The sequence below is a fragment of the Rhinopithecus roxellana genome, chromosome 13 (genome assembly GCF_007565055.1).
Source record: "Rhinopithecus roxellana isolate Shanxi Qingling chromosome 13, ASM756505v1, whole genome shotgun sequence".
In the NCBI taxonomy this organism is placed as follows: Eukaryota; Metazoa; Chordata; class Mammalia; order Primates; family Cercopithecidae; genus Rhinopithecus; species Rhinopithecus roxellana.
The window spans coordinates 18,816,752-18,838,386 of record NC_044561.1 but is presented as its reverse complement, the minus strand read 5'-3'; the positions used below and the strand labels follow the sequence as shown (position 1 = coordinate 18,838,386).

General features: G+C 44.3%; 1 protein-coding gene and 1 non-coding gene across 18 annotated transcripts in view; both read right to left on the bottom strand.

Moving 5' to 3' along the window:
- DEPDC5 (DEP domain containing 5, GATOR1 subcomplex subunit) overlaps window positions 1-21,635 on the bottom strand; it is a 156,569-nt gene that overhangs the window by 55,607 nt on the left and 79,327 nt on the right. For 12 of the 17 annotated variants that reach the window (XR_004052681.1, XR_004052682.1, XR_004052683.1 and 9 more), the window contains 7 exons: window positions 17,987-18,052; window positions 14,883-15,066; window positions 12,863-13,023; window positions 8,147-8,264; window positions 7,555-7,722; window positions 5,845-6,064; window positions 4,132-4,265 (listed from right to left, as the gene is read on the bottom strand). Coding sequence is in view for 13 of the 17 variants with exons in the window: in XM_030914912.1 (XP_030770772.1) it covers window positions 4,132-4,265; window positions 5,845-6,064; window positions 7,555-7,722; window positions 8,147-8,264; window positions 12,863-13,023; window positions 14,883-15,066; window positions 17,987-18,052 (1,051 nt within the window). In the remaining 4 variants the exon portion in view is untranslated. Of the gene's footprint in view, window positions 1-4,131; window positions 4,266-5,844; window positions 6,065-7,554; window positions 7,723-8,146; window positions 8,265-12,862; window positions 13,024-14,882; window positions 15,067-17,986; window positions 18,053-21,635 lie in introns of those variants that run through there. The other 5 variants (XM_030914913.1, XM_010360704.2, XM_010360709.2 and 2 more) reach the window with 2 other exon arrangements.
- LOC115893021 lies at window positions 14,694-14,800 on the bottom strand. The gene has a single exon (XR_004052980.1). It is a non-coding gene; the product is annotated as a U6 spliceosomal RNA (small nuclear RNA).

Genomic DNA, 21,635 nt, shown 5'->3' with positions numbered 1-21,635 from the left:
CCACGCCAGCTAATTTTTATATTTTTAGTAGAAATGAGGTTTCACCACATTGGCCAGGATAGTCTTAATCTCTTGACCTTGTGATCCACCTGCCTTGGCCTCCCAAAGTGCTGGGATTATAGGCACGAGCCACTGAGCTCGGCCTCAAGCAAAACTGCATTTTCATACATTAATTATAAATTTTTTTTTGAGATAGGGTCTCACTATGTTGCCCAGGCTGGTCTCAAAACTCCCAAGCTCAAGCAATCCACCCGACTTGGCCTCCCAAAGTGCTAGGAGGATGGGCATGGACCACTGCACCTGGCCAACTTTGCATTACAATAGTCCTCACTTACTTGAGGGGGATATGTTCCAAGATCCCCAGTGGATGTCTGAAACCTAAGGTAGTACCAAGCCCTGTATCTACTATGTTTTTTTCCCTATAAATACATACTTACGCTAAAGTTTCATTTACAAATTAGGCATGGTAATAGATTATCAACAATAATAATAAACAGAACTATACCATATACAGTAAGAAAAGTTATGTGAATGCGGACTTTCTTTCTCAAAATATCTTACTGCACTGTACTTGCCTATTTTTGGACCACAGTTAACCTTGGGTAACTGAAATTGCGGATTGAGTATATTATATTCCCAGCCAATATGAAATTCAGGATTGCGTATTATAGTATATTACCTATATTGTTTTATATATTATATATCATGTACCATGTCATACATAATGTATATTTTAATATAAAAATTCATATGCAATCTATACAATCCAGATTTTTTATATGGAATCTTCAAATTTAAAACCCGGCTCAAATTTTGTTGTTGTTGTTGTTGTTGAGACAGAGTCTCACTCTATCGCCCAGGCTGGAGCTTAGTGGCACAATCTCGGCTCACTGCAACCTCTGCCTCCTGAGTTCAAGATATTCTCATGTCTTAGCCTCCAAAGTAGCTGTGATTACAGGCGTGCGCCACCATACCCAGTGATACGGTTTGGCTGTATCCCCACCCAAATCTCATCTCAAATTGTAGTTCCCATAATCCCCATGTGTCTTGGGAGGGACCCAGTGGGAGGTAACTGAATAATGGGGGTGGTTTCCTCCATGCTATTCTTGTGATAGTGAGTTCTAATGAGATCTGATGGTTTTATTTTATTTACTTATTATTTTTAAGACGGAGTCTTGCTGTCACCCAGGCTGGAGTACAGTGGTGCAATCTTAGCTCATTGCAACCTCCGCCTCCCAGGTTCCAGCAATTTTTCTGCCTGAGCCTCCTGAGTCACTGGGATTACAGGTGTGCGCCACCATGCCCGATTAATTTTTGTATTATTAGTAGAGATGGGATTTCACCATGTTGGCTTGAACTCCTGGCCTCAGGTGATTCACCCGCCAAGGCCTCCCAAAGTGCTGGGATTATAGGTGTAAGCCACTATGCCCGTCAAGATCTGATGATTTTACAAGGGCCTTCCCCTTCACTCTGTACTTCTCCTTGCTGCTCTCATGTGAAGAAGCATGTGTTTGCTTCCTCTTTCGCCATGATTTTAAGTTTCCTGAGGCCTCCCCAGCCATGCTGAACTGTGAGTCAATTAAACCTCTTTCCTTTATAAATTACCCAGTCTCAGCTATGTCTTTATTAGTAGCATAAGAATGGACTAATACAGTAAATTGGTACTGGGGAGTGGGGCACTGCTGTAAAGATACCCGAAAATGTGGAAGTGACTTTGGAATTGGGTAACAGGCAAAGGTTCGAACAGTTTCGGGGGGCTCAGAAGAAGACAGGAAAATGTGGGAAAGTTTGGAACTTCCCAGCGACTTGGAGGGCTCAAAAGACAGGAAGATGTGGGAAAGTCTGGCACTTCCTAGAGACTTGTTGAATGGCTTTGACCAAAATGCTGATAGTGATATGGTCAATGACGTCTAGGCTGAGGTGGCTGCAGATGAAGATGGGGAACTTGTTGGGAACTGGAGTAAAGATCACTCTTGCTATGCAAAGAGGCTGGTGGCATTTCGCCCCTGCTCTGGAGATCTGTGAAACTTTGAACTTGAGAAGATGATTTAGGATATCTGGCGGAAGACATTTCTAAGTGGCAAAGTGTTCAAAGAGGAAGCAGAGTTTGGAAACTTGGCAGCCTGATGATGTGACAGAAAAGAAAAACCCATTTTCTGGGGAGAAATTCAAGCCTACTGCAGAAATTTGCATAAGTAATGAGGAGCCTAATTTTTTTTTTTTTTTAATTTTTTTTTTGTTTTTGAGACGGAGTCTCGCTCTGTCGCCCAGGCTAGAATGCAGTTGCCCGATCTCCTGCTCACTGCAAGCTCTGCCTCCCAGGTTCACACCATTGGAAGAGCTTAATGTTAATCACCAAGACAATGGGGAAAATGTCTCCAGGGCAAGTCAGAGACCTTCACGCCAACCCTCCCATTATAGGATTGGAGGCCTAGGAGGAAAAATTGGTTTCCTGGGCCTGGCCTAGGGCCTCCTGCTGTGTGCTGCCTAGGGAAGTTTGTGCACTGCATACCAGCCACTCCAGCCATGGCTAAAAGGGCACAAGGTACAGCTCAGGCATGGCTTCAGAGGGTGTAAGCTCCAAGCCTTGGCAGCTTCTATGTGGTGTAGAGCCTGCGGGTACACAGAAGTCAAGAATTGAGGTTTGGGAATCTCTGCCTAGATTCCAGAGGAGGCAGGAGTTTGCTTCAGGGGCAGGGCCCTCATGGAGAACCTCTGCTAGGGCAGTGCGGAAGGAAAATGTGGGGTTGGAGCCCCCACAAAGAGTCTCTGCTGGGGCACTGCCTAGTGGAGCTGTGAGAAGTGGGCCACCATCCACCAGACCCCAGAATGGTAGATCCACCAACAGCTTGCACCATGCACCTGGAAAAGTGGCAGACACTCAATGCCAGCCCATGAAAGCAGCCAGAAAGGGGGCTGTACCCTGTAGAGCCACAGGGCTGGAGCTACCCAAGGCCCTGGGAGCCTACCTCTTGTATCAGAGTGCCATAAATGTGAGACATGGAGTCAAAGGAGATCATTTTGGAACTTTAAAGTTTAATGGTTGCCCTACTGGATTTCAGACTTGCATGGGGCCTGTAACCCCTTTGTTTTGGCCAATTTCTCCCATTTGGAACGGGTGTATTTACCCAATGTCTGTACCCCATTGTATCAAGGAAGTAACTAACTTGCTTTTGACTTTACAAGCTCATAGGTAAAAGGGATTTGCCTTGTCTCAGATGAGACATTGGACTTGGGCTTTTGAGTTAATGCTGGAATGAATTAAGACTTTGGGGGACTGTGGAGAAGGCATGACTGTGTTTTGAAATGCAAGGACATGAGAACTGGGAGGGGCCAGGGGCAAAATGATATGGTTTGTCTGTATCCCCACCCAAATCTTATCTTGAGTTATGGTTCCTATAATCCCCACATGTCATGGGAGGGTCCAGGTGGGAGGTAATTTAATCATGGGGATGGTTACCTCCATGCTGTTCTCATGATAGTGAGTTCTCACAAGATGTGACGGTTTTATAAGGGGCTTTTCCCCTACCTCCACTCCGCACTTTTTGCTGCTGCCATGTGAAGAAGGTTGTGTTTGCTTCCCCTTCTGCCATGATTGTAAGTTTCTGAGGCCTCCCCAGCCCTGCAGAACTGTGAGTCGATTCAACTTCTTCCCTTTATAAATTACTCAGTCTTAGGTATGTCTTTATTAGCAGTGTGAGACTGGACTAATACAGCCGGCTTTTCCCCACCCCCCCCCCAGTAAAGATGGGGTTTTCCCATGTTGGCCAGGCTGGTCTCAAACTCCTGGCCTCAAGTGATCTGCCCACCTTGGCCTTCCAAAGTGGTGGGATTACAGGCCTGAGCCACCATACCTGGCCCCGGCTCAAATATGTTGAAATATTTTGTGGGCCAAACTAAATGAGTCTGTATTTCAATTAAGTCCCAATCTAAAAGTTTGTAACTTCTGGCCTATTTCATGTTATCCAATACCTACCAGGTATTAGCCTAGCTTTCTTTTCACATAAATGTCTTCTTCCTAATTACAAGCTCCTTGTAAAGGAAATATTTCACCCCCTCATGGGAACAGGGCATTGAAAACCCTCAGGGCTGTCAAGATGGGGACAAGTCACTCTTCTACCAGGCACTTACTTCTGACTGGCCTCCATCTCCAACAGGGCAGAGAGAGCTGAGGTTCCCTTCTTCCCCACCGGGGGTGCGGCTGACTCCAGAGAATGTGTGGAAATGGGCCCGGTCATCTGCAAGCCTTTCATAGCGGTCCCTTTCTAAAGCAGAGAAGAGGAGACAAGGCCATCAGCCGAGTGGGCTCTCAGCGGAAGCCACTCAGGCCCCAGGGCACGCTGCAGCATTCCCAGGCCCTGGACATGGTCCAGGAACATGGGTTCTCAGTGTTCAGCAAGTGACAGAAAACCACGTTTCACTCAAATGTCTGGTGAACTAAAAATAAACTGCCCCTTTATTTGCACATCATCTCATTTCACCCTCACCACAGCTCTATGAAGTAAACAATGTTAGTCCTATTTTACAGAAGAAGAAACTGAAGCCCACATCCTACTGGAGCTGGAATCCAAACTCCAGTGACCTCACTTCAAAACCAAAGTTCTTCCCACTATCCAAGTTCTCCCAGACATGTTTCTAATCATAAGTGATGTTGTGTACACAAGGCAGCTGGTGTGAGAGGAAGAATACTGAACTTGAGGTTAAAAACAAAAAAACATGGCTGATAATGGAACATTCCCTGGTGATTAAAAAGAGTGAACTACTTACACACACAACTTGGATGAATCCAAAGGTATTATGCTAAGTGAAAGAAGGCAATAAAATGTGACCTTTTCACATATGATGTGACTCTTTTCTGTGATGTTTGGAAAAGACAGAAGTACAGTGATAAGGAACACACCAGTGGTTGCCATGGATTAGAGATAGGGGAGAACGTGACTATAAAGACTAGCATAAGTCCGGGCATGGTGGCTCATGCCTGTAATCCCAGCACTTTAGGAGGCCATGGCAGGAGGACTGCTTGAGCCCAGGAATTTGAGAAAAACCTGGACAAAATGGGGAAACCCCATCTCTATAACAAATACAAAAAATTAGTTGGACATTTAGTCCCAGCTACTTGGAAGGCTAAGGTGGGAGGTCAAGGCTGCAGTGAGCCATGATAATGCCACCACACTCCTGCTTGGGCAACAGAGTGAGACCATGTCTCAAAAAAAGAAAAAAGACTAGCATGAGAGAATTTTTTTGAAGTGATGGTGGTGGTTACATGAATCTATATATTTATTAAAATTCATAGACCTGTGTACATACACACACACACACACACACACACATGTCAATTGTACTATATATTAGTTAAAAAAAAATGCTGAATCCCAGTTCTGCCCCTTATAGCTGGCATATTCCATAACCCCCAGAAGCCTGAGTCTCCGCACTGGGTGGTGTGTGACTGAATGAAGCGCAGGGTGCTGGGAACGCTGGAGCAAGATGAGTGAGGAAGGACTGCTGCTGTTCACCTCCTGAGAGTTTCTACTCAGCAGTTCAGCACCCAGTCACACAAGCAGCTGTGCTCAACATAGGGTCCCACTTGGGGAGGACCTCAAGGCACTGTGTCCTCAGGTGGAAGTGAGTGGCTCTATGCCACAGAACACCACCCAGTCACTGCCTGCACTCTATCCCTTCCTCCTTTATCGTGCAGTGGAGAAGAAAACACTGTTTTGGATTTAAGGTAAACATTGGGCAGTTGATGAGGAAATAAATAGGCTGATGATGAGAGGCCCCTAACAGAGGAGGTGGCAAACCTGCATCTCACACCAGGCACACTCCCTGAGTTCAAGGAGCCCTTACTCGCATCATGCGATCCGAGCGATGCCGCCTGCGAATGCGATTCAAGCCCTCCACAAAGCGGATAAAGCCATCCAGGAGTTGCCACTCGTCCTCGTCTGCACGGGGCCTGTCCCCATAGATGTCGCAGTGGGCCTCCCCCTCTGTGATGCGCTTGGTGGCGGTGACACAGGCTGGCAGCAGCAGGAAGCGGGTCCTCCAGAACTTCAGGGATTCAATTAAGCTACAGGGGGCCGAGGAAGGCACAGAGCGGTGGTGAGAAAAAGGAGATAATGAAAGCACTCTCGGTAAAGTGTGTGGAGCTGGTGTGTGAAGGTTCATTTCCCCATGAGTATGTGTTCATCTGATGCTACAGCTCATGGCTTTGTTGAAAATACAAGTTCTGAGGATGCGCACGGTGGCTCACGCCTGTAATCCCAGCACTTTGGGAGGCCTAGGCAGGAGGATTGCTTGAGCTGAGGAGTTTGAGACCAGCCTGGGCAACATGGCGAGACCCCATCTCCACCCTATCTCAAAAAAAAAAAAAGAAAAGAAAAGAAAAAATACAAGCTCTGATGGAAGACCACAAAAGCGGTTTTTCCTTTGATCCCAGAGATGCCAGAATGCTTCTGCAAACCCAGGTCCAGTGAATTTGTGGCTATCATCACAATCACAAGTCATGCATAGAAATCAAAAACTAAAAATGGGATACCACAAAGCTACCAGCCAACCAGTGAGGAAAATGTTAAGAACACAATCTGCACTGCCACTTGCATCAAAGTGCACATCATCACTGAGTTTCATGGGGTTTGCTTTTTCAATTGTGGTAAAATATACATCACAAAAAATTTATCACATTAACCTATTTTATTTTTTTGAGACAAGGTCTTGCTGTGTTGCCCAGGCTACAGTGTGGTGGCACTATCAAGGCTCACTGTAGCCACGACCTCCTGGGCTCAAGCACTTCGGCCTCCTGAGTAGCTAGGACTATACAGGTATGCCACCAAGCCCAGTTAATTTTAATTAATTAATGTATTTATTTTCTGAGACAGAGTTTCGCTCTTGTTGCCCAGGCTGGAGTGCAATGGCTTGATCTTGGCTCACTGCAACCTCCACCTCCCGGGTTCAAGCAATTCTTCTGCCTCAGCCTCCAGAGTAGCTGGGATTACAGGCGCGCACCACCACACCCAGCTAATTTTTGTATTTTTAGTAGAGACAGGATTTTGCCATGCTGGCCAGCCTGGTCTCAAACTCCTGACCTCAGGTGATCCACTCACCTCGGCCTCCCAAATTGCTGGGATTACAGGCGTGAGCCACTGCGCCCAGCCAATCCTGTCTCTTTATAAAGAAAAAAGGGAGAGAGAGAGAGAAAAAGCTCAGAAAGTGTTAAAACACACATATACTGCTTTGGGAGGCTGAGATAGGTGGATCACAAAGTCAGGAGATCAAGACCATCCTGGCTGACACTGTGAAACCCCGTCTCTACTAAGGATTCAAAAATCAGCCGGGCGCAGTGGCTGGCGCCTGTTGTCCCAACTACTCAGGAGGCTGGGGCAGGAGAATGGCGTGAACCCGGGAGACGGAGCTTGCAGTGAGTGGAGATTGCACCACTGCACTCCAGCCTGGGCAACAGAGCGAGACTCCGTCTCAAAAAAAAAAAAAAAAAAAAAAAAATACACATATACATCCTTGCCCAAAGCTGCAAGGATGGAAATCCAAAGTCCACTCTCTGACCTGAAGTCTTCAGAGCCGGCAGAACAGATATACTGATCTAAGTAATTCCACTTGTACTCCTCCAGCCGTTCATGGGAGAATTCCACCCAGCAGGAGACGAACTCGGAGTCTGAGTGGGAAGGACAGAGGCTGTAGGTGTAGTGGATCTGGGCAGATTCATAAGGATACCTGCAAAATAAGGGCAGGCCCCCAAATTCAAAAGAGTTAGAGACAAACTTCTGCCAATTCTTCTCTATATTTTCTCTCTATACACTTAGAACCATCCTCGACATTTACCCCTCAACTGTAGTAACCAACTCATCCCAGGGAACGGTACTAGAAATTTCTCAGATCTTCTTAAACTCCTTCCTTCTTCTCTCCTCACAATCTTTAGTTGAAATAGGCTTGTTATGAATCATGCTAATCATTGTAAGATGAATCAAATCCCTTTTGGAAATAGGTAAGCTATAACCCTAAAATAGCCCTAGAAACAAACAAACAAAAACTCCAAAAGAAAAACCAACCACTGAGCTTCCTCAGTTTATACACATAATTTAGTATGCGGTCATAATTCAGGACAATAACTGAAGATCTTAAATATCCAAATACTCACTTAGGAAGGTATCGCGTCACTGTGATCATCTTATCTTTCAGAGTCACTTTGTGGAACGTTCTGCCCATACTCAGCCAATACTGGTCCTCCTCCTCGGGGCGGTTTCGGGACACAAGGCCTAACAGAAAAATAGTAATTTCCTCCATCTGTTTGAAGCTCATTCCTATAACAAGCAACTGTTTCTCATCCATATAGATTCAGAAAACAATGTAACACTTTCTCTTGAGGGGCAATTTCATGGCAGAAAGTTATTCTTGGTTAAAAAAACAAAACAAAAAACTCCTGAGGTTGGCCGATTTTTCTGTTATTAAACCAACCAGGAGCAGATTAGAGCCTGAAGGTGCTGGCTGATAGTACCTAGATGGCAGACTCAAAGCTGAACAACCTGATACCTCATCCTCTGGAGAGGAAAGTTCTGTAAGAGATGACTGTGTTACTAAAATGGAACTGTACTACTCCAGCATAAGCTGCCCACCTTGGCATTCGAGGTTCTCACTCCAAGGTGGCAGTCAACCTAGCTTTCTAGTCCTAGTTCTCACTACTTCTAAACTGCTATACCAAGTTTCAGTCTAAAAGGACCATTTATTTATTTGCTGCAAATATTTGCTCATGTTGTTTCTTTTCTTTTCTTTTCTTTTTTTGAGACGGAGTTTCACTCTTGTTGCCCAGGCTGGAGTGCGATGATGTGATCTCGACTGACCGCAACCTCCACCTCCTGGGTTCAAGCAGTTCTCCTGTCTCAGCCTCCCGAGTAGCTGGGATTACAGGCATGCTCCACCATGCCCGGCTAATTTTGTATTTTTAGTAGAGACGGGGTTTCTCTATGTTGGTCAGGCTGGTCTTGAACTCCCGACCTCAGGTGATCCACTCGCCTCGGCCTCCCGAAGTGCTGGGATTACAGGGGTGAGCCACTGCGCCTGGCCTGCTCATGCTGTTTCTTTTGCATTATCTTCCTGGGCCACCACTGAAATCCCAGATCATTTAAAGTCATCATCAAATGCTACTTCTTCCAGAAAGCCGTCAGACCCCATCAGCAGTCTGAATTCTACCTTGTATATAGCTCCTTGTGTGTATGTCTCTCACCCCTTACAAATTAAAAATTCCAGGAGGCCAGGGCTCAAACATTGTTCCTCCTTACATTTTTAGTAGCACCTGATAAAGTGCCATGTGCAGTATTAGCTGAACTGAATTGAATGCAGGAAAGAGGAAAATAAACAGGAATCAAGAAAATGACAAGTGTTCAAGAGAGTAAAATCACGCCTCAAAAGAACAACCAAGCCAAGCCAAGCCAAGCCAAGCCAAGATTCCTTTGATCTAGAAACGAAAGGAGTCCTCTTGAGGCAGGAGAACAGGGTTTGGAGGCAGGGAATCTAAGGCCAATTCAGGCTGACTTTCTAAAACTAAATCAAAAGAAAAACTCCAACTTTCCACACCTAAGTAACAAAAGAACTGGAGGTTACTCCCTTCGCAAACCACTCCCTGCTTTTTCTGTGAGGCAGATGGAAAACTGAAAGTGTCTTTCTGATTGGTTTGATTTTTACAACCAATCAGATGTTTGTATAGGAGTATAACTTTGAAACTTCACTTCAGCCTCTGATTGGGAGCTTTCCCCAACCAATCAGACTGACTGAGAGCCACTACTTCATTTACATAGGGTGTGCACCAAGTAACCAATGGGAAACTTCCAGAGGGTATTTAAACCCCAGCAAATTCTGTAAAGGAGCCCTTGAGCCCCTATGCTTCAGCCTGCTCCCACACTGTGGAGTGTACTTTCATTTTCAATAAATCTCTGCTTTTGCTGTTTCATTCTTTCCTTGCTTTGTTTGTGCGTTTTGTCCAGTTCTTTGAGGTGCCAAGAACCTGGACACCCTCCACCAGCAACACTGTCATTCAGCTCTGAGACAGTCACACGGTGACAGGCAGCATGGGAGCGGTCAAGAGGAGAGAGGACAGCAGAGGCTGAAATAGTATTCACTGTGAATATGGAAATTTCCCAGATGGTGCCAAAGGAGCAGCAGGCCAGATGCATACAAAACAGAAGCGACTCGAGGCCAGGCGCGGTGGCTCAAGCCTGTAATCCCAGCACTTTGGGAGGCCGAGACGGGAGGATCACGAGGTCAGGAGATCGAGACCATCCTGGCTAACACGGTGAAACCCCGTCTCTAATAAAAATACAAAAAACTAGCCGGGCGTGGTGGCGGGCGCCTGTAGTCCCAGCTACTCCGGAGGCTGAGGCAGGAGAATGGTGTAAACCCGGGAGGCGGAGCTTGCGGTGAGCTGAGATCCAGCCACTGCACTCCAACCTGGGGGACAGAGAAAGACTCCGTCTCAAAAAAAAAAAAAAAAAAAAACAGAAGCGACTCGAGAGACCCCAGGTCCAACCCCAGCACTTGCACTTGCCAGCTTCTATGATCTTGGGCACCAAATCTCACTTTCTACAGCAACAAAGAGGGCAAGCCCTCATCCAAGCATTCTTTTATTCATGCAACAAACACTCTGTTGGCTACTGGAAAGACAACGTCATGGGGCAAGGTTCATGAGCATCTGACATCGTACCGGACACCCCCATTCTAAATTAGGTGCACCCCCGTTATCCCTGTGTTTATCCTGCATGGTATTTATTCTTCACAGTCTGTGATCAAATATATACTTGTGGTTTATTAGTTTAACATCTGACTCTGCTGTAGACTGCAGACTCTGAGGGGAGGGCTGATGCTATTCTAGTCCCTGCTGGAACAGGGCCTGTTTCACACTTAGTATTCAGTAAGTCTCTGATGAATAAGCAGCACAGGCCTGGTTGTGATGGCAACTGTTCCAGTAATTAGGATAACAATGGTACCCTTTCTGTTACTATAGAAATTAGAGAGATTAAATTTATCACAGCAAAAAAATAACCAGAAAGGATACAGTCAGGCAAGTAGCCTCTGGCCAACTAACCATCACATGAGGCTCATGGCTCATGGATCAGCCAGGAACAGAACTGGACACAGAGGAACTCAGACCACTGAGGGACATCCACCAGCTATTCCACAGAACAACAGGTGGGCAGCCTGGAAGGCACCAGTGACATGAAAGGTGAATTCATCCCATTACTCTTGGGATAAAGGACAAAATCCTTCAGATAGACTTGGGTCTCCTGACATCTCTGGCTGCACCTCCAGCTCGTTCCTTGTGCTCCATCATATCAGCCTTCTTTTTGGCGTCCAGAAAGTATCTCAATGTTTTCTGCCACAGAGCCTTTGCACAAACTGGCCTCTGCCTGGCATGCCCTTCCTTTCTACTCCTGCCCTCCATTTCCAACCTGCTGCTCCTAGTAACTCCTACATGTACTTCAGGTCTAAGCTCAAACCTCACCTCCTCAGGGAAGCTGTCCATGACCCACCAGATAAGATAGGGCCCCATATTAAATGTCCTGACAGCCCCATGACTTCTCCCTCAGCCTTTATCACAACATACAATTATATTTCATAGTTTGACTAATGTTATTTTCCCTGACTGGGCTATAAATGCTCTCCCCAGTCATGCAGAGTAAGTGCTTCAAAGACTGTTGAATGAATGTGTGAATAAATGGATTCACATATTTATTTTATTTTTCTTTTCTTTTTAGAGACAGTCTCCCTATATTGCTTAGGCCGTTCGTGAACTCCTGGGCTCCAGGCATCCTCCTGCCTCAGCCTCCCAACGTGCTAGGATTACGCCCAGTCAAATTCATATACTTATTGACCCATACTGTTGCATATTATTGTATGCTAGGCATGCAGTTTCCATTGTGGAGGACAAAAAGATGAACAGAAATAGTCTTGGCACTCAAAAAGGTTAATATTCAGTAGGGTCTGGAAGATGAATACAAGGCAACATGTGATAAACATCACAAGGGACATTCAAAGAAGATCTAGGGGGAGTCCAAAGCTTTATACATAAACAGCAGGGCCTGGGCTGGATGACCACATGCTCCCGCTAACAGGGCCACAGTTCTCTGATCCTCTGGCCCAAGAAGCTTTCATGGGCAGACAAAGATGATCCAAGGTTATCACTAAGTGATCAGGGAAGGTGGGGGGTCTTGTTAGCAATAATGAAGAGACAGGAGACTAAGACAGCTCACTGATTGTTCTAGGAAGTGATTACTGCGCTCTGATTCCAGGCACCTGCACTTAATTCCCTCTGTTAGACTTATTTTAGAGGAGCTCTCCACTGCCTGGCTCTGATTCAACTAGCAACACCGATTCTCTGTCACTTACTAGCCTAATCTGCCCCTCATGGATGACCCATTCTTGCTTCAAGTCACCAAGCTTCAGTGATAAAGAAGAGACAGATGAAATCAGAATAGGAAAATAAGAACAAAAGTAAACTTCAGGTTTAGGTAACATTTGACAGTCTGCTGTGTGCCAGGTACTGTACTAGAAACAATTAAATATAGGTTTCTGGGTTTAGAAACTTTGACAGCTCAGTAGTGACTCAGCTTCCTACTATTCCCAGGCTGTCCCATTCCTGAACTTGGTCACATCCATTGCCTTAAAGGGAGAGTTGTAAATTAAAGAGAGCATTTACAATAAATCCATACCTAAAGGAGACTTTATTCCTCACTTAAGTAGAATTTATAAAGAAAACTTTTGTGTCAAAAACAATTACTACTAAATTTATCTATTATCTACCATCTTGAAAACCCACTTACACATAAGAAGAGACGAAAATATAAATCCAAGGAGAAAAACTCACCTCGGCTATAGAGTGGGCTACTGCTCAGTGGGGGTGGGACGGCTGGGTTGGGTTTTTGTGCCTTGGGCTGCACTATGATTTGGTAGCCCTGCATGAGACGTTGGCAAATAAACTCTTCAAACACCTGCTGGGCTGTCATCTGCACACCGTCTTCGTCCCTCCTGAAAAAAACAGATGATTGCTCATACAGATGCTTGGCCTGAGATAGTGACACTGAAGACTGTACAGTCTCGTCATCTCCTTTGCATCATCCCCTTATAACCATTCTACGGTGCTTCATAAAACTAACAGTTTGAGCTGGGCACAGTGGCTCACATCTGTAATCCTAGTACTCCAGAAGGCTGACATGGGCAGATTGCATAAGCCCAGGAATTCAAGACCAGTCTGGGCAACATGACAAAACCCTGTCTCTACCAAAAAAAAAAAAAAAAATTAGCCAAGTATGGTGGCATGCATTTGTAGTCCCAGCAGAGGTTGCAGTGAGCCAAGATTGCATCACTGCACTTCAGCCTGGACGACAGTATATAAAAGAGAGATAGAAAGAAAATATAATAGAAAATATGAAAAAAAACCACCAACAATTTGTAAATCAGTGTTTTGGGGAAAATTAACAGTTCAAAGAGGTGAAAAGAGGCAGGTAACTCAATGCCCAAATGAGTAATTTTAGAAAAGAAGATCAGATTTAGTGTGCCCAAATAATTGCATTAGAAAATATGAGAATAATCAGCAAGGCCAGAAAAAACTGGAGTTAAAAATAAATCAATCAACAAGGAGAAATAGTTGATGTCAATAGAACTCTGGAGAAATGCACACTTCTTTTTTTTTTTTTTTTTTTTTGAGACAGAGTCTCGCTCTGTCGTTGCCCAGGCTGGAGTACAGTGGCCGGATCTCAGCTCACTGCAAGCTCCGCCTCCCGGGTTTACACCATTCTCCTGCCTCAGCCTCCCGAGTAGCTGGGACTACAGGTGCCCGCCACCTCACCCGCTAGTTTTTCGTATTTTTTTTTTTTTTAGTAGAGACGGGGTTTCACCGTGTTAGCCAGGATGATCTTGATCTCCTGACCTTGTGATCCACCCTTCTCGGCCTCCCAAAGTGCTGGGATTACAGGCTTGAGCCACTGTGCCCGGCCGAAATGCACAGTTCTTACATCATAAAATTACCCACAGCCAGTGCAGCAGCTCACGCCTGTAATCCCATCACTTTGGGAGGCCGAGGCCAGTGGATTACCTGAGGTCAGGAGTTTGAGACCAGCCTGGCCAACATGGTGAAACCCCGTCTCTACTAAAAATAAAAAAAATTAGCCGGGCGTGGTGGCACACGCCTATAGTCCCAGCTACTCAGGAGGCTGAGGCATGAGAATCACTTGAACCTGGGAGGCAGAGATTGCAGTGAAGCGAGACTGTGCTACTGCACTCCAGCCTGGGTGACAGAGTAAGACTCTGTCTCCAAAAAAAAAAAAAAAAAAAAAAAAAAATTACTCAAATATAAAAAGAGGACACAGGCTTGAAAATTCAGTGTTCAGCCAGGCACAGTGGCTCAAGGTGGTAATCTCAGCACTTTGGGACACAAGAGTTGGGCAGATGGCTTGAGCCCAGGAGTTCAAGACCAACCTGGGCAATATGGTGAAATAGTGTCTTTATAAAATATACAAAAATTAGCTGGATGTGGTGCTGCCATTCTCAGCTACTCCTAGCTACTTAGGAGGCTGAGGTGGAAAGACTGTTTGAACTCAGGAGATCGAGGTTGCAGTGAGATGTGATCGTACCACTGTACTCCAACCTGAGTGACAGAGTGAGACCCTGTCTCAGTTAAAAATAAAAGGAAAAAAAAGAAAGATAAAATACAATTCAATGTTTTTTTTGAATTTTTTATTTAATGGCCATGCTAATCTTCTCTATGTCTTTCCAATTTTAATATATGTGTTGCTGAAGCGAGCACAAACTCAGTGTTCTGATGTATGTGTGGGATATATCTGAAACCTTCACAAACCAAGCCAAGTGCCCTTTTCTCTGACACTGACCTGTCGATGTCTGCTTCTGGAAGGAGATCATAACAGCCCTCTGTGTAGTCATTCTGCAGGCCCTGGCGGTCAGGGAAGTAGTCGGTGGTGAGGGGGAGGCATGCCGGAGTAGTGAGAGACTTCCAGTCCACTCCAACTGTGCAACAGAAGCCTGGCACTACAGGGGGAGCAGACAGTGTCAGAACTGCCTCACGTAACGGGGGAAAAGGTACATGTGGTCACCATGGCAAGTGTGGGATGGGGGGTCAGGGGAGGAAAGGGGAGGGAAGGGTGGGGAAAACAGTTCATGGTGAAAATGATAAAATTGACAGGATTGGGAAGAAAGAGGGTAGGGGAGGGAAAAAGAGAGAGAAACAGAGTTTGTTAGACAATGCAGTGCACATGCTTATCCAGTCCCATCATGCAAATGGGATTCACAGCTGATACTTTTCATTTTCTGCTGATTGTGAGCTACAGCCGCAATGCAGGTGAGATTACTGCAGGGCAGGCAGAATTACGTGTCGAAGCACATCAACGTTCCAAGAGCAGGGAGGCCCAAGCGTGAGCCTCTCCCAAGGACTGCAGAGTGGCTGGGTGGGGAAAGGATGGGAGCTCAGCCTGGTTTGGGAGCAAACAGCATACAGTAGCAGAAATAAGGAATACTTCCAGCACTGCAAAAATAAGTAACAGATCCAAAAGGTTGGGAGGAAAAATCGAGTAAGGATATCTGGGAAAGTTAGGAGGCTGGAACTTTAAGAGACAGTGTTTAATAATCCAAAAATGAAAGCTGCAGTTAGCAGAGCAGGCCTGACCACATGGGTCTGTCCCGAATTGTCTGCTCCTCAGTTAAAGCAGGGTTTCTCAGCCTCGGCAACAACAGAGACTTTGAACCAGATAATTCTTTGTTGTGGGGGCTGTCCTGGGTATTGCAGCAGCACCCTTGGACTCTACTCACTAGATGCCAGTGGCATCCCCTAATTGTGAAAACCAGAAATGTCTGTAGGCATTGACATGTTCCACTGGGGAGGTAAATCCCCCCTGGTTAAGAAAATCCTCCCTGGTTGAGCTTCACTCAGTTAAAATAATAGGGCAGTTACCTCTTTAAGTAATTTAAGTGAAGACTATCTTTTAACTCTCCAAAGAAGGGAGCAATATGAAGTCAAAAAACTCTAAGGCTTTGTCTCTGAGTTCTGAATGGGACATTCATATGCCTTATTTTTGTACCATGCTAACAGCTTACAATGTAATGTAGCCCCTGCTGCCTCATCAGCCCTCCCATCAATGAATAACAAAATTTGTGTGCTAAGTCGCAGCAGAAAAATGCCCCACATGGCACCACTGACTTGGGTAAGATGATTTAGCCTGCAACAGATCTAACTCGTGCTCTACACAGGCCTTATTAACTCATGAATAATTCAGGAATCCAAAACATAGTCCCGAATAGCCTAATTAATCATCTCCATTTTTCTATATGGCAGCCGAGGAGGTAAGCTTGTTTCTACTTCCTGGTTAGAACAGAAGATGAGGACCTGATCAAAGCCCCAGTGGGGAAGCCAGAAACAGAAGACAGTTCGATCTTTATGTCCTCTTAGATCATCCTGGCCCTCATCAGCCTTTTGACCCTCAGGATTAGAAAAATCTTGTAGAAATGCTTTCTGCTGGGCACACAACAAGACAGACAGTTCAAATACTTAGTTTGAGATCCCATGATGAGAAAGGATGCTGAATGGAAGTCTAAGGGTGTTCTGTCTCTAGGAAAAGAGTGCAGCCTCTTTTCTAACCCCAGTATCTTCTGGTCCTGAAAAGAAGGACTCTGAGGAAGTTCCACACCTCAGAACCACTAAAATAACAATGATGAACACAGGTAACAAACTCCGGTGACAGGGTTGTAGAGAAACAGGATCATCTATTCATTGCTGGCAGCTTTTTGGAAAACAGTCAATCTGCCAACCATACTTTGGGGAATGTAATCCAAAGACATTAACCAAAAAATGCACCTGTTGCACCATGTATTATGTATTACTATTAACTTTTAATTTAATAGAGACAGGGTCTCACTATATCGTCCGGGCTGGTCTCAAACTCCTGGGCTCAAGTGAGCCACCCACCTCAGCCTCCCAAAGTGCTGTGATTACTGGCATGAGCCACTGTGCTCAGCTCACCAGGTATTATCATACCTGCATTATATGCTGTGGCTAAAAAGCAGAAAGCCATCCAAATGGTCACTAATAAGAAATGATTACTAAAACCAAGATACAGTAATGTGCTTAATGTTGCCATTACAAATGACTGCTAGGAGGGACCTGAACAAATAGGGGAAAAGGATTATTAAGTGGGGACAAAGGCTGGGCGAGGTGGCTCATGAGGTCAGGAGTTCAAGACCAGCCTACCCAACGTGGTGAAACACCGTCTCTACTAAAAACACAAAAGTTAGCCAGGCGTGGTGGTGCACGCCTGTAATCCCAGCTACTCAAGAGGCTGAGGCAGAAGAATCACTTGAACTTGGGAGGCAGATGTTGCAGTGCACCACTGCACTCTAGCCTGGGCAACAGAGCAAGACACTGTCTCAAAAAAAAAAAAAAAAAAAAGGTGGGGACAAAAAGACTCAGTGATATATATCCATTGGTCACAGCTAAGTAAAGTTTATCAAGTGGTAGGATTTTCTCTGCTATTTTATTATTATAGATATTTAGACATTCTCTTATTATACAGCTATTTAAAAAGATGATCAAAAGGAATGCAAATCAGCCAAATATTTCAACTACAGGCAGGCAAATGATTCTAGTAACAGCCTATTATGTCTTTCCAACTTTTTCATGGAGATATCATTAGGCATTTAAGGGTGAAGGCCAGCTCTGGACCAGCATGGGGGCCTTAGAGGGAATCTGCTACCTTTCCTAGGTGCCCCTGAATCACCCTCCAAAACAGGTCATTCAGTCACACCCCCCTCACTTTCCATCACAGAGTCCAGAGAGTCCTCCCTCACCACATCACCTTCCCATACCCCAGAGATATATGGACCTCAGGACCATTCACTTCCCACAGGGCTTCCACCTGTTTCCTCATGCTCTGACCACCCCACACTCCCTGTCTACCCCTTTCCCCAGTCAGCTGCCCCCTCTTACTTGGGTCTGGAGAGGTAGAAACACTGTCCTCTAGAGAATCCTTATTCTGGGTCCTAGGATTCATACCTACGGAAAGATAAAAACAGCTTGTCTTAAGAAGGCTCACTCTGCAAAAGCGTTCTGACCAGTTATGGTTGAAAAAGGACAAAATTGGAGCTAAAAATAAAAATGTAAACCAAGTGCAAATTCTGTGCTGAGTATTTCAAACAGTACAAAATAATCGATCAAAGAAAAATGATCAATCTAAAATTGGGAATGAGCCAGAACTTTACTTTGAGGTTACTGGTATCATTCTTTGCTAAAAGAGATCACACAAACACGAGCAACCTGCCACTTATTTTAATAAAATTGACACATTTCAAAGTCATTTCAACTAATTAGAGCAATCTTTAGTGAATATAAATGACCTATTTTTACAGTGAGTGCTGATCGTGCCACTGCATTCCAACCTGGGCGACGACAGAGTGAAAGAGACCCTGTCTCTAAAAATATATATAAAATAAAACAAAATGACCTATTTAAATTTAATCCACTCATCAGCCATCCTTATCTTCTGGAATTTTCTTCCCCAAATCATGGCTTTCTAAAATATGACATAGGACATCAAAACTCACTACTTTAACATAAAAACAATGATTTTACCTATAACTGGGCTGAAAGGAAACACCGGAAGATTCTTTGAAATGCAATTTATTGACTATCGAGTAACACAATTAATTTTAAAGCACATCTGTCAGTACTTAAATGTCCCTTTCTAAACATTTATTTACTAGAAAATTATGAGGCCATAAAAAGAACTAAGGTTAAGCATGGTGGCTAACAAGGCCAGGAGTTCAAGGCTGTGGCAAGCTATAATCACTCCACTGCTCTCCAGCCTGGGTGATAGAGTGAGACTCCATCTCTACTTAAGATACATAAAAATATTTTTTAAAAAGGACTGGAAAGATGCTTACTAAACGTTCAACAGTGGCTAACTGAGAAGAAAGCTGGAGGAAGGGATAGGAGGCAAAAGAGAATTTGTACTTTTTACTCTAAATACTTCTGGGTCATTTGAATATTTTATAACAAGAACAAGTATTTATAAATTTCTTGTGAAAGCTTTGAAACAATCTACAACATGAGAGAAAGCACTTGCAAATCATGTATCTGGCAAAGGACTTGCATCCAGAAGACATAGGGAACTCTCAAATTCAAAAGCAAGAAAACGAACAACCCAATGAGAAAAGGACAAACAACATATGCAAAAGGAATATAAGTATACTCAAAGATGCTTAACTCAGTAGTCATTAAGGAAACAGCAAATTAAAAGCACAGGGATTAGCCAGGCATGGTGGCATGCGCCTGTATTCGCAGCCACTCCGGAGGCTAAGGCAGGAGGATTGCTTGTGCCCAGAAGTCCAAGGTTGCAGTGAGCTATGACTGTGCCACTGCATTCCTGCCTGGATGAAAGAGCAAGACCCCATCTCAAAACAAACAAAAAAAGTGCAGTAAGATACCACTACATGCCTATCTGAATGATGAAAATGACTGGACATACCAAGTGTTGACAAGGATATGGAACAACTCAAAGCCTAATACATTGCTGATAGCAAAGGAAACTGGCACACCACTTTTGAAAACAGTAGATTTACCATTTGACCCAGCAATCTACTCCTAAAAATTTATACAAGAAAAATGAAAACTTAAGTTCATACAAAACCTTTCTTCATATAAAATCATGTAAACATTTATAGAAGTCTTATTCATAGTCGCCAAAACCTGGAAACAGCCCAATTATCTTTCAACTGGGGGAAGGATAAACAAATTGCAGCTCATCCATACAACAGAATACTACTCAGCAATAAAAAGGAGGCAACTACTGACACGTGACAACGTGGATGAATCTCTCAAATGCAATAGGGTGAGTGAAATAAGCCAGACTCAAAAAACTACACACTGTATGATTCCATGTATGTTACATGCTGGGAAAGGCAAAACCAGAAGGACAGAGAACAGATCATTGGTTGCCAGAGGACAGGCAGAGAGACTGAGTACAAAGCAATAGCACAGCGGAATTTTGGGAGGTGATGGAAATTTTCTTATCTTGATGTGTTTGTTGGTAGGTATACAACTCTGCATTTGTCAAAACTCACAGAACTGTACTCTAAATACAGTACATTTTACTGGACATAAATTTTAAAACATATATATATTTTTTAATTTAAAAAGATGGGCTGAGCGTGGTGGCTCACGCCTGTAATCCCAGCACTTTGGGAGGCCAAGGTGGGGGATCACTGAAGGTCAGAAGTTCGAGACCGGCCTGGCCAACGTGGTGAAACCTCATCTCTACTAAAAATACAAAAATTAACTGGGCGTGGTGGTGGGTGCCTGTAATCTCAGCTACTCGGGAGGCTGAGGCAGGAGAAGCACTTGAACCCAGGAGGCTGAGGTTGCAGTGAGCCGAGATCACACCACTGCATTCCAGCCTGGGCCACAGAGCAAGACTCTGTCTGAAAAAAAGTAAAAATAAAAATAAAAATAAAGATGACACCACCTGGCCAAAACAACTTTAGGACTTTTCTTTTGGAACTGCTTGGAGCAGATTTTTTTAAATTACTAGTCATTATACTAGAAGATACAATGTATTAAGTCAGACAAATACAGTATTTCATTTCATTCAAACCCACACCAGGAGTAGATATGAGGTAGGTATGATCCTTTTCCACAGATAAAGAAACTGAGGCTCAGAGAAGTTAAGCAACTTACTGAAGATCTCACAGTAAGTAGGTGGAACCTGCATTTAGATTCTTTCTACTCAACTTTACAGATGCTCTATTTCTTGACTATCCATCTGGGGCACCAATTTTTAGCTGTTGAAATGTTATCTGTTCTTTGTCAATAGCTAAAAGCCACTTGGAGCTAAATTTTCCGCGGGAAAAGAAAAAAAAAACTTGGCTGACAACTTTCATTTTCATGCAAATATAAAGCATGATTATAAAGAAGCAACGAGGTGGATTTTCTTATTCAGCTTGAGAAGTGGTATGAAGGCAAACTGGCATTTGCAAAACACTCTGAGCGATAAGAGCATTGTTACTATATCACCTCTCCCAGGTTTGGCTGACAAGTTGCTCATCTGATTACCTGTTTTTGTTTTTAAAGAAAACCTGTTCTAGACTTGGTCTGCAAGACAACTCAAATTCTTACACTAACAAACAGTTCAAAAAAAGAAAAGAAAAGAAAAGAAAAAAGGAATAGTTCAACTTATCAGAGCAGCTTTGAATCCTAGGCCAAAAGTAGATCTGTGCCATCTCTGGTGGACACACCTACCTACACACACACACACGTACACACACACCCCAAAAAAAAGCAAATATTTTAAGGACTTCCAGGAAGCTATTATACGTATAAGCAAATATTTTAAGGATTTCCAGGAAGCTACTCACACACAGTTTCCTTGCAATTCAAGCCCAACACAGTGCCTTTCCCACTGGCTCTTTGAGGTCTTATTTTCAGTCATACAGACTTGCTGTTGGCATATGAAGAGCCCCACCAGCCTGGAATGATGGAGGTGAAACCTCATGGTCAGCCAGCTCTGCTCCAACCCAACATTTGGGAATGAAGTCTCACACTCAAAGTTCAAAGCCAGACATACAACTTGGGGAGCCAATGC